The sequence below is a fragment of the Lissotriton helveticus genome (assembly GCF_964261635.1).
Source record: "Lissotriton helveticus chromosome 1_1 unlocalized genomic scaffold, aLisHel1.1 SUPER_1_unloc_6, whole genome shotgun sequence".
Lineage (NCBI taxonomy): Eukaryota > Metazoa > Chordata > Amphibia > Caudata > Salamandridae > Lissotriton > Lissotriton helveticus.
In genome coordinates, this window is record NW_027611703.1 from 872,353 (window position 1) to 884,862 (window position 12,510).

At 43.5% G+C, this 12,510-nt stretch overlaps 1 protein-coding gene across 2 annotated transcripts in view; it reads right to left on the reverse strand.

Annotated features, from left to right (window-relative positions):
- Window positions 1-1,046: 1,046 nt before the first annotated feature.
- LOC144806291 (uncharacterized) overlaps window positions 1,047-12,510 on the reverse strand; it is a 50,323-nt gene continuing 38,859 nt past the window's right edge. Inside the window, exons 4-5 of one of the 2 annotated variants that reach the window (XM_078672683.1) lie at window positions 7,863-7,911; window positions 1,047-6,773 (exon numbers count right to left, since the gene is read on the reverse strand). In XM_078672683.1, coding sequence (XP_078528809.1) covers window positions 3,068-5,368 — 2,301 coding nt within the window. In that variant the 5' untranslated portion in view covers window positions 5,369-6,773; window positions 7,863-7,911 and the 3' untranslated portion in view covers window positions 1,047-3,067. The remainder of the gene's footprint in view (window positions 6,774-7,862; window positions 7,912-12,510) is intronic. The other variant, XM_078672682.1, reaches the window with a different exon arrangement.

A 12,510-nucleotide genomic window follows, 5' to 3' on the forward strand; every position in this document is an offset into this window, starting at 1 on the left:
TTGAGGAACACCGCCTAGCCTAATCTTATCATGAAATTCTAGATTTCAGTCATATGTTAAGAAACAAGTGTGAGTAGAAACCTTTTGGGTGGAGAAAATGTAAGACATTAATATTGTGAATTTTTTGTTAATTAGTTGATGTTTGCAAGTACTAACACTTCTCTGTGTCAAGTAAAGACCTTGAGAGTTTTGTAACTTTCAGACACTCAAATTGTGGATTTTGTTGCAATTAAAATATTTTCAAGGCCTGAAATTTCTTTGGAGGTTGCATGCGGGCAGCCTAAGTTATCCTGCAAGAATTTCTTGATTAATCCTATTGAAACTACAATATGTGTTCTCTCATGTAAAGTCAGGTTGTTAGAAGCTTTTCTGCAACTCAAGATACGCCTTACTTTTTAACTGGTGTGGGTGCATTTCTCATGTTTAGTGAGATCTCCTTTATGAGTATAACGTTTCTGGCTTTCCCCTCCTGTATAAGGCTTTAGTCCAGTGTGAATTCTCTCATGTGAAGTGACATTGTATTCGTGATTAAACCTTATCTGACATTCAGAACACACAAGGCTTTTTTCTCCCGTGTGAGTTTGCTCATGAAAAGTGAGAAGTAATTTGTGACCAAAACTTTGCTTGCATTTCGAGCACTCGTAAGGTTTTTTCCCAGAGTGGGATCTCTCATGAAGCATAACACTATCTTTCAGATTCAAGCTTTTATGGCATAAGGATTTTCTCCAGTGTGGAGTTTCTCATGGTGAGATAGCATTTTTCTCTGCAGCTTTTCTGGCATTCAGAGCACTCATAAGGTTTTCATCAGTATGGAGTGGATTATGGTTAGTGAGGCTGTGCCTATCAAAAAATAGGAATTTCTGGCATTCACAGCATAGGTAATGTTTCTTCGCTGTGTGCGTCTGCTCATGTAGAGTGAGATTGCATTTAAAATTGATGATGCTTTTCTGGCACTTGGAGGAAAAACAGAACAGGGTGGCTGGACAGGATTATTCGTGAAACAATTCCCCAGACACACAGTCAATCTGTACCGTGTGACCACTGGATTTAATTTTCCAAACAAGTTTATTTTTCTTTTTTACATTTATCAGCAATTTTTTGAAACACAAGCACAAACAAAACCACTGTCAATTCAAAAGGTTCATATATACAGTATCTACAAATGCACACATTTACAAATTTACAACAAAGAATCAAACAAAAGATTGGTTAGACACACCAAAAGACAATCACAAATGTATAATAATTCAAATAAATTGCAATTATATACAGTGCAGAGATTAATCCATAAGCGAACAAACGGGAACCAGTCCTAGAGATTGAAAAAACCAAGTGACAGGCGGGGTTGAGATCAAAAACAAGCCTGCCTGTCAACGAAAGCCTGTGGTGTAATGTTAAATAGGGTTGCAAGGCTAGGATACAGAGTGGTGGTATGATTTACATCCTAGCGGCACCCTTTGTTGTAGCCACAGGGTGGTATTGTCGACGCGTTTCGAACCTAAGTATTCAAGGTTCTCTTCAGGACAGGGACTGGGAAACAGATTCTGCAAAAAAGTACAGAATTTGGTGTCAGACGTACATTGACGTACTGTAAAATGCCTACTCAGACTCCATGAGAAGTGGAAAGTATTTACCTGCACGCGGGCACAAAGGTTGCCGTGGCGTAGGTATGTTGTGTTCACACCTAAAAGACATATATAAAGGTGCTTAGTGCACGGGAATTAAAAGGGTCGCACTAGGAAAGGCGAACGGGCTGTCCTATGTATGAATCATACCTGCAATAGGCGCAGAGCAGGACTTAAGGCGTGGTGTCAGGCTTCAGAAGCTTGCAGGTATCAGGGCGGCTCACATTATTTTGCGCGTGTAGGTCTAGATGGGTGATACAAAATCATGTATGGAATATATATCTCTCAAGGCATGGGTGCACAGCACAACACCCCCCCAATCGCCAAGAACGACTTGCGCGAGGTTCCTACCTGGCTATGCAGACCACAGGGAGGGAAGCGGCCGGTCACTGGCCTCAGTTCAGGCCGGCAGTTAAAGTTGGCCCGCTGAAAAAAGAGAGAAACCCTTTGTGAGCGCCAGGGTCAAGAGGCAGCAGCGGAGCTGGTTACAAACCGCTGCGCATAGCAATGCTTACTTTTCTGAATGAAGTAATCAAGCCACAGAAGGTCCGTGTTGCTCACTCTCTCCCAGGAACAAGCTGTCTGTAGGTGGAGCGCCGGGACACCAGTGGGTGTTTTGAATCCAGTTCACAGTAACAGGGGGTGTGGTCAAAAAACGGAATGGAGCCCCTAAGAATGCTGGGATCTGTAGTTTTTGGGAACACTGAAGACTGGCCTGTCGGCTGATATTATACAAGGAAGCCTGCCCAAAGCCTCGCAATTTCATAATTCTACAGGCGTGCAATTTGTAGATGGGACGCCTGGACACCAGAAGGTATTTTGGATCCAGTTCACAGTGACCGTGATGCCCCTGAGGAATGCTGGGATCTGTAGTTTTGATGCAACTTAAGACTAGCGTCTCGGCTGATATTATGCTTGGAGGCATGCCAGAAGCAACCCCATTTTCGTAATACAACTGCTTGCTCAACTGATTTTCATGACTTTCCTCCCCGCACATGGGCATATTTACAAGGTCAATACAATGAGCCACATTTACACAATAACACTCTATTTCATCATATCCCTTGTTTTCCCCAACGTGGTGCATGTACATATACACATCCAAACGCGACATTCCTCCCCGCGCATGGGCATATTTACAAGGCCACTTTAAAAAAAAAAAAAAAAAAGACATTTTCATCAGTCGAAATGAGCAATATTTACACAATATCACTACACGTCCTCATACACGTTGTTTTCACTACAGTAGTACATGCCAATATACCCATCTAGCACATGAAAATTCTGAATTCATTGTACATTTCAGAGTTCTGAACAGCAATAATTGCATTGCACCCATAGACACTGCCATGACACTGGCACTTGGAGCACTGAAGTATTTTTGATGGTGTGTTTTCTTATGGTGCATGTAACCATCACTACCTCTGAATCTTTTCTGACATTTAGAGCACTGATGTGTTTCCCCCAGTGTGGATTCTCACATGTGCAGTGAGATCAGATTTACGGCTGAAACATTTTTGGCATTCGGAGCACTGATAAGGTTTCTCCCCAGTGTGGGTTCTTATATGATGAGTGAGACCGTTTTTGTCAATGAAACATTTCTGGCATTCCGGGCACTGATAAGGTTGCTCTCCTGTGTGGGTTCTTCTATGCCGAGTGAACTGGGTATGGGTATTGAAACATTTCTGGCAATCCGTGCACTGATAAGGTTTTTCCCCAGTGTGGGTTCTTATATGGTGAGTGAGATTGATTTTTTCACTGAAACATTTGTGGCATTCAATGCACTGATAAGGTCTTTCCCCAGTGTGGATTTTTATGTGCCGTGTGAGACTACTTTTTATACTGAAACATTTCTGGCATTCAGAGCACTGATAAGGATGTTCCACAGAATGGGTTATTGAATGTTGAGAAAGGCTTTGTTGGTTACAAAACCTTTCCTGGCTTTCAGAGCACTGATAAGGTTTTTCCCCAGTGTGGATTCTTATGTGCTGTGAGAGACTACTTTTTAAACTGAAACATTTCTGGCATTCAGAGCACTGATAAGGTTTTTCCCCAGTGTGGGTTCTTATATGCACCTTGAGTTGGCATTTTACATTGAAACATTTCTGGCATTCAGAGCACTGATAAGGTTTTTCCCCAGTGTGGGTTCTTATATGCACCGTGAGATGGCGTTTTTCATTGAAACATTTCTGGCATTCAGAACACTGATAAGGTTGTTCCACAAAATGGGTCACTGCATGATTAGAAAGACTTTGTTTGTTACCAAACCTTTTCTGGCATTCAGAGCACTGATATGGTTTTTCCCCAGTGTGGATTCTTGTATGTTTAGTGAGTTTGATTTTTACACTGAAACATTTCTGGCATTCAGAGCACTTAAAAGGTTTTTCCCCAGTGTGGGTTCTTATATGATGAGTGAGACTGTTTTTGTCAATGAAACATTTCTGGCATTCCGGGCACTGATAAGGTTTCTCTCCAGTGTGGGTTCTTCTATGCCGAGTGAGCTCGGGTTGGGTATTGAAACATTTCTGGCAATCCGTGCACTGATAAGGTTTTTCTCCAGTGTGGGTCCTTATATGTATAATAAGTCCTATTTTTCTAATGAAATATTTCTGACATTCAGAGCACTGGTAAGGTTTTTCCCCAGTGTGGGTTAATACATGTAGAGAAAGACTTTGTTTTTTACAAAACCTTTTCTGGCATTCAGAGCACTGATAAGGTTTTTCCCCAGTGTGGGTCCTTGTATGTACAGTAAGGTCTCTTTTTTTACTGAAATATTTCTGGCATTCAGAGCACTGGTAAGGTTTTTCCCCAGTGTGGCTTAATACATGTAGAGAAAGACTTTGTTTTTTACAAAACCTTTTCTGGCATTCAGAGCACTGATAAGGTTTTTCCCCAGTGTGGGTCCTTGTATGTCGAGTAAGGTCTCTTTTTTCACTGAAATATTTCTGGCATTCAGAGCACTGGTAAGGTTTTTCCACAGAGTGGGTTATTACATGTCGAGAAAGACTTTGTTTGTTATAAAACTTTTCTTGGCATTCAGAGCACTGATAAGGTTTGTCCCCAGTGTGGGTTATTGCATGTCGAGAAAGACTTTCTTTGTTACCAAACCTTTCCTGGCATTCAGAGCACTGATAAGGTTTTTCCCCAGTGTGGATTCTTGTATGTACAGTGAGTTTGCCTTTGCAACTGAAACATTTCTGGCATTCAGAGCACTGAAAAGGTTTATCCCCAGTGTGGGTTCTTCTATGCAGAGTGAGACTGGATTTTTGACTGAAACATTTCTGGCATTCAGAGCACTGAAAAGGTTTTTCCCCAGAGTGGGTTCTTATATGCTTAGTGAGATTGTTTTTGTAAATGAAAGATTTCTGGCATTCAGAGCACTGGTAAGGTTTTTCGCCTGAGTGGGTTATAACATGTCGAGAAAGACGTTGTTTGTTATAAAACCTTTCCTGGCATTCAGAGCACTGATAAGGTTTTTCCCCAGTGTGGATTCTTATATGTTCAGTGAGATAAAATTTACTGCTGAAACTTTTTTGGCATTCAGAGCACTGATAAGGGTTTTCCACAGAGTGGGTTAATGCATGTAGAGAAAGTTGCGGTTTGAAACTAAACCTTTTCTGGCATTCAGAGCACTGATAAGGTTTTTCCCCAGTGTGGATTCTCATATGCGTAGTGAGATTAGATTTACGGCTGAAACTTTTTTGGCATTCAGAGCACTGAGAGAGGATTTTCCCAGTGTGCATTCTCTCAAATTCAGTGAGACGAGATTTATGGCTGAATCTTTTTTGGCACAGGTAACTTTTTCCCCAACTTGGGTTATTTTGCTTTGATTGAGGCGGGTTTGAACACTGAAATTGTTCTCACAGCCCGTGTTTTTAAAATGTGTATTCCTAGAGTTAATATCTCTACATTTAGTTTTCTCTTGCTTATATGCCACGGTACGAGTGAACCCGATTTTAGAGTCGGGCTTGTTTAGATAATGTTCAGCATTTATCTCTAAAAGATATTGTGTGTAATCTTCTTAACACTTGAATTGAGCAAAATATGTCTGGATGCAGCCCTGTAACACCGGTCGAAATGTTTGTAGCAGATAATAGTCTTTTGGTTATAGCCTCTCCGGCAGCAACTTATTTTGTGACTGAAGTTTTTCTCAAATCTATTAGTATAGGTTCTTAGCAATGCAGTGATAAGGTGTTAGTCTGATATTTAATGATTAAACTGAGAAGTACCTTTTTGCACTGGCGTAATGGCAGTAACTGAGAACATTAGAACATGCACAGTAATATTGTGGCTCATCAGTCGCAGAACATCAGTTCCTTTTACCCGTTCTGTGTTTGGTGTAAGGTTAAGGATTGTAGTTCTGAAGACAAGGATTTATTTACATTAGCTAGCGCAACAGTGCTCATTTAATCCATTTTGATATTTAACAGTTTTAAATATCACTCCTGCACAACAGATAAGGTTGAGGCGATTTACATAGAATTACAGAACAGTACACAATAAAAAGGAAACAATCTGAGATGGTCATGAACAACACAATAAAGTGGTGAATTTTTAACGTTTTCGCCAGAGTGAGCAGAGTGGGTCGAGGTGTTATATCCCGAGGCAGATAGTCTCAAACTTGCGTAACTGGTTAAAAACAGTTGTTGAACAAAGGTGATTTTCCAATCTTTTGGTTGTTAGCGTGTCAGCTTCGGAGTCTTCTTTCAGTGTCTTTTCTTTGATGGTTTGCAGAAGAAACCTTTTGTTATATCTTTCTTTTATGCAGTGTGTGCTTCCTCTCTGGAATTACATGATGCTTTAGATCATGGGTGCTTTAGATGAACGTTATTCTGTCATGCTGAGGCAATTTGTCTTTTTGATAATATTTCAGATGAGGATGTTGTGATTGGTCTTTCTGGCACTATTTCCGATGCTGTGTGGACAGATATGACTTTCTCTGGGTTAATGAAATGCAAAATTAGAGACTTCACTTACAGGTATAGTACTTTCCTCAGCTCCCACTTCCTCGCCACACCTAGATTTTGGAAGTTGTTTAAACTTAGAATGATGGATGTCCTTCAGTTTTTCAAAATAATCCTTCTTATGGCACTAACATTTAGTTGGATGGTGCTAAATCTTGCTTTCTTCGTCCGTAATTTCAATCACCTATAGTATTAAAATTAAATACAGTTAATACATGTAAATTTCCCCCAAAAATTATTTACAAGCCATATCAATGCAGAATTGAAGAATTTTGAAAATGGTGAGCTGTTCTTCAGACAGAGCAGAGTGTAGAATGGTAGCCTGAGAGTACTTGGATCGGTGAGTGAGGATTTGTAGAATTTCCAACATTTTATTAAGCTCAGAAAGGATACCTGTAGCCTATGGACTTGTAACATAGAATCCCAAAAGCAGACATTAAAGTCATATGGACTGGCACCAAAAAGATATTTAAAATAGAATACTAATAATTAATTCTGATGTAGATTTCTAGGATGGGAATTTCCCCTCCACGGACAACAGGCGTTTCCGCCGCCCTGAGTTACCACCTACTTGTATCTGGTATCCTGACATTTTAGCTCTGGCCTCTGCCGCAAGCAAATCTATTGTGTGTTGCGAGGACTATGCCTAGACCTATCCCTCAACTATGGTCCACAGTATGAATCAAGGGCAATGAAATTAAGGAGTACTTTCATGTGTTCATTTTATTCCACCTGATTATCAGTTGTTAGGCTTTTCTGCACCTGGATTTACCGGGTGCAGAAAAACAGGACGCAATTTTTTACCAGACAGAAAAGTTAGACTGAAAAGACCCACAAGACTCTGGGTGCAGCAGAAGCAGCCAAGACTTATGCTGTTTTTTTACTAACTGGGGGAAACACACAATTCTTCCCTCTGTTGGTTTTCACAGTCCGAGGGATGCCAAGACTCTCCCAACAGTTCAAGGCAGAAAAAAAAACTCTACAACAACATAATTGTTGAGGCCCAGTAGGACGATTGTGTGCTGCCAACAGACCCGTTCAAGGTTGCATTTGCCAAATTCCTAATACAACAGAGTCTGAATCTACTAACTTCCTGAAGAGCCTGTGTTGGGCTTTTAGCTGCCGAATTTCTGACTACTCTGTGTCAGAGGCCCATGAGGGACTACAACTACTCCAGTGTCGAACACCCTGTCTCAGCTTACGCCTGTGTTCCAGCCGGCCACAATGTGGGCTCAATTGCTGATGGTCAGGCCTCCAGAGGGGCTGCACTTACCGACAGGCCAGGTGTGACTGCTATCTTGGGACTGCTGATCTTCAGGCAACTGCAAAGAAAAGAGAGAGTGGGTGCCCTACAGAATGCAGCACTATATCCAGGACAAAAGCGCTCCACAAAAACCAGCTGGTGGGTCACTGCTCTCTCAAGTCTTCAGGCGTGCCATTCAAGTGTTGGAAAACAGGAAAGAGACACAGACAGACAGACAAGACTGACTCATCCTGTGAAAGGGTAAGACACTTACAACAGAGCATACACGCATTGGGGTGATTGGAGTGACAGAACTGACCCTAAACTATATTCATGATACTCCTAAATGCCCCTAGAGGGGTAGAGGGTATCAGAACCGGACGCACCAGTCTGCAGCACATGGTAGTCTGGCATGCCTGCACTATCTTTTCACCCAGACTGTCCATAAAGATGATTTTAGAGCCGCTACGCACATAGAAGGGGGAATCTCAGACCATTCGCTGGTGGAGGTGCAACTCGATGGTCCAGTTGTGGACTTCATGCTACCCCCAAGGGTTGATCCGTGATATTTAAAAGACAAGACGTTCAAAGCTCGTATGAGAGATGGAGCAGACTTGTATTTTAAGGAGAACGGGCGGCCTGTTGAATCAGCTTGTGTGCTATAGGATAAATTCAAGCCAGTGATCCTTGAGGACACTGACAACAAGGGGACGGAAATACTGGGAGAGACTTCCTGAAAGACCTGACCCTGCCAATGCTAACGAATGAGGACTGAGACGCACTAGACCTGACAGTAGACTAAATAAATAAGACAATAGGAACCTTGCAAACAGGGCACGCGACGGGGCCTAATGAGCTCCCCATAGAATTAAATAAAAGCATGAAGGATAAAATCAGGGAGTGCCTCCAGAGGAGGTTTCAGACTGCCTGAAAATAAGGGTGTCTCCCAGAGGACCAAAGAATGTCTGAGGTGGTGGTCATCCCAAAAAAGGACAAAGCAGCAACTAAGTGTGGGTCTTATAGACTTATCTCCCCGCTTAATTTTGAGACTAAGGTACTTGCGTACGCCCTGGCGATCTGCCTGCGGACAGTAATTGCAACAGTGGTTCATCCTGATCAATCGGGCTTTATGCCACACCAGGGAACGCGCTTAAATCTCTGACACCTTAATGGAGTACCATATGCAATAGGGGATTCCTTTGCTGAACCAATGGCGCTGCTGTTAAGCTCTTGTATGTGGCCCCTCTAGCGAGCATGCGCCTCAAAAATACAGTCTACAGAGTCTTTGCCATCCAACAGGGATGTTCCTTGTCTCCTATGCTTTTCACACATGTTTGGGTTCACCAGGACCTCTCATATGGGGTATTCCAGTTGATCAGGAGTGGGATGTGAGAATCTCCGTCTACTCAGACGTTTTGTTATATGACACGTAGCCAGCCTTCTCGAGTGAATGAATCCTACACATTTTTCACATACTTGGAGATTATTCAGGATATAATATTAACTGAAAGAAGTCCTTAATATTCCTGCTGGTGGCAGGGACCCTGCGGCTGCACTCTAGGTGCACAGTTAGGGTGGCACTACATAGCTTTAAATATTTGGTTGTGTTCATTACAAGAGAGCACAGGCAGGAACATACTCCCGAAATAAGCTGGGATGCCCCACACTTGCGGGCGCTCCCGCTCTCCTTACTAAGCTGGGTGGCCCTATTTAAAGTGATGACCCTCCAGGGTGTCCTGTACATTGTGCAAACAATGTCCTTTAAGATCCCACCAGACATTTTTTTTCAAAAGATAGTCTGAGAACTTCGGCTCCTGTTGTGGGATGGTGGCACGTCACGCTGAGTAAGTTGCAGAGGGGAGTTTATTATGGTGGAGTGGCGGTCCGGAGCATTCACAAGTATTACTGGGTCACGCAGCTGGTGGCAGTCAACAACTGGGTTTTTGCGGACTGTGAGGATCCTGCTTACCGGGTAGATAGTTTGGCCATGGACAAGAGAGGTTACCCCACCCTGGTGCTGTATCGAAGAAAGTATGAGTGCACCCTGCCTACTCATACCCAAACATTGGTAAAGGTATGGAAAGAGGCTACCAGGTATTTCGGCTGGGAAGGTAAGCTGACTGAAATTACTCCACTGTATGATGGTGATCTCTTAAGTGCAGCTGGAGTATTGCAGGGCTTCACAAAATGGGGATTAATTAGCTTAGAGCGGCCAGGCGATGTGTGGGGGGACAGGCGCTTGTGTCCTTCACGATCCTACAACAAAAGTATAAATTAGGTGACTAAAAACAGTTCTGGCATTTGCAGGTGGCCACGCTCTGCAAAGTCACATCCGGGAAGGGGGACAGTTGCCTGATGCATCCCTACTGGAGGACCAGCTACTAATTGATCATCTGACCGAAAAAGCAATCTCAACCATCTATAGGAAATTGATCTACAATTCTCTGGATGCCTTGGGGACGCGGAGACCTGTGTGGGAGAGGGATCTAGGCACGCTTGGCGATGGCGATTGGGTTGAGGCCATTCAGGGTGTCAGGGAGTTGGCAATTAGAACTCATTTTTGTCTAATTTAACTACAGATACTGATACTGCCAAATCAATGACCTGTTTACATTAAAGGGCAGCTTGAACTCAGAGCTCAACAACAGACTCGATTGAATAAATGGCCAGCACACTGCTTATCTTGCCAAGACACAGGTACTTTGTAAATCTCTTTTTATTGAACAAGTGCTCAATCGATGGTGTTGACACCGTAAATACGGTGCACATTAGTGAGAGTGATTAGACCAAAAACACAAAGTCTGCAAATATAGAGTGAGTAACATAGCTTGGCTTGTCCTGACACTCCCTGGCCAAATCCCACTACATAAAACTAGATTGCCCTTAATCGAAGGCAGGTTGGGGTGTCTATACCCTCTATCATGCCCACCTCCTGTGGGAAGGGGACATAGTCCTAGCCCTGATTGGATAAGTCCCATCATCTTCAAGATGGTGGGCACTACAAAGTGTACTTCACCTCGCCTCCAGCACCTGAGGGGTGGAGTTAACAGAGGGGGCGGGGGCACACCTCCTGTTGTATCTAAGGTTTCCCACCTGTCCTTGCGCCTAAAAGGGGTTGAGGACAGGAAGATTGCTTGCTCTCTCTAACAGGAGAGGCTGGGGTCGCATTACAAAGGCGGCATTACGTCAAAGGCATGGGCTTCACAAGTCAGTGCAGTAGAGGTGGTGAAGATTAATGAGTGGTCAGTCCACGTCAAAGGCATGGGCTTCACAAGTCAGTGCAGTAGAGGTGGTGAAGATTAATGAGTGGTCAGTCCACGTCAAGGCATGGGCTTCACAAGTCAGTGCAGTAGAGGTGGTGAAGATTAATGATTGGTCAGTCCACGTCAAAGGCATGGGCTTCACAAGTTAGTGCAGTAGAGGTGGTGAAGATTAATGAGTGGTCAGTCCACGTCAAGGCATGGGCTTCACAAGTCAGTGCAGTAGAGGTGGTGAAGATTAATGAGTGGTTAGTCCACGTCAAAGGCATGGGCTTCACAAGTCAGTGCAGTAGAGGTGGTGAAGATTAATGAGTAATCAGTCCACGTCAAAGGCATGGGCTTCACAAGTCAGTGCAGTAGAGGAGGTGAAGAGTAATGAGTGGTCAGTCCACGTCAAGGCATGGGCTTCACAAGTCAGTGCAGTAGAGGTGGTGAAGATTAATGAGTGGTCAGTCCACGTCAAAGGCATGGGCTTCACAAGTCAGTGCAGTAGAGGTGGTGAAGATTAATGAGTGGTCAGTCCACGTCAAGGCATGGGCTTCACAAGTCAGTGCAGTAGAGGTGGTGAAGATTAATGATTGGTCAGTCCACGTCAAAGGCATGGGCTTCACAAGTTAGTGCAGTAGAGGTGGTGAAGATTAATGAGTGGTTATTTTTCTGCTTTATTGAGTGTGTTATACTCATTTTTTTTCCTGCACTTGTACTTTGAGGAGCTGTTCCTGCCCGGGTTGGCCATTTTGTTCGGCCACACTCTCCCTCTGGGAAGCACGCTAGTCGCTGCAAGCGTCCTGCCTAACCCCTACTCAATGGCCCCAGATCGGACGCGTGCAGCTCACTTAATCTTCCCAATGGCCCCCAGCGCCGGGATGCCTCCAGGTAGCTGTGCGGTTTACAAATACTGGATTTACTAGTTACTATTTATTTTACGCAATGTTTCTTACTGAAACATGGCTGCACATGAGCTCTGGCCCTGATGTAGCTGCAGCTTTACCTACTGGACCCTATTTTCTCCAGTTTATCCAACATTCAAAGCCCACCAGCTCTTCCCTTATGTTGGTCTGATCACTTTGCGATTGGCTTGGTTTCGAGATCTCAGTGAACTCACCTGTAGCCGCACCTAGCATCAGGAAACCAACTATGAACTGGGGAAAACTGGACATTGAAGCTCTCAATAAGATGCTGTCTTCCAACGCTCCTATCACAAAACAAATGTCTGTCACTCTTTCGGGTGTCGTCCAAATGTGGCTTTTACATGCCATTGATACCCGTCTTCCACCCTCTATTAAGAAGGTGAACAACCACCGCCCCCTGCCCCTTGGTTCACTGAGAATTTAAAAACAGAGAAAATCAAATGCAAAGCTTTGGAAGGATGCTGAATGAGGAACTATGCGCCCAACAACAAACTTGCATATAAAAGG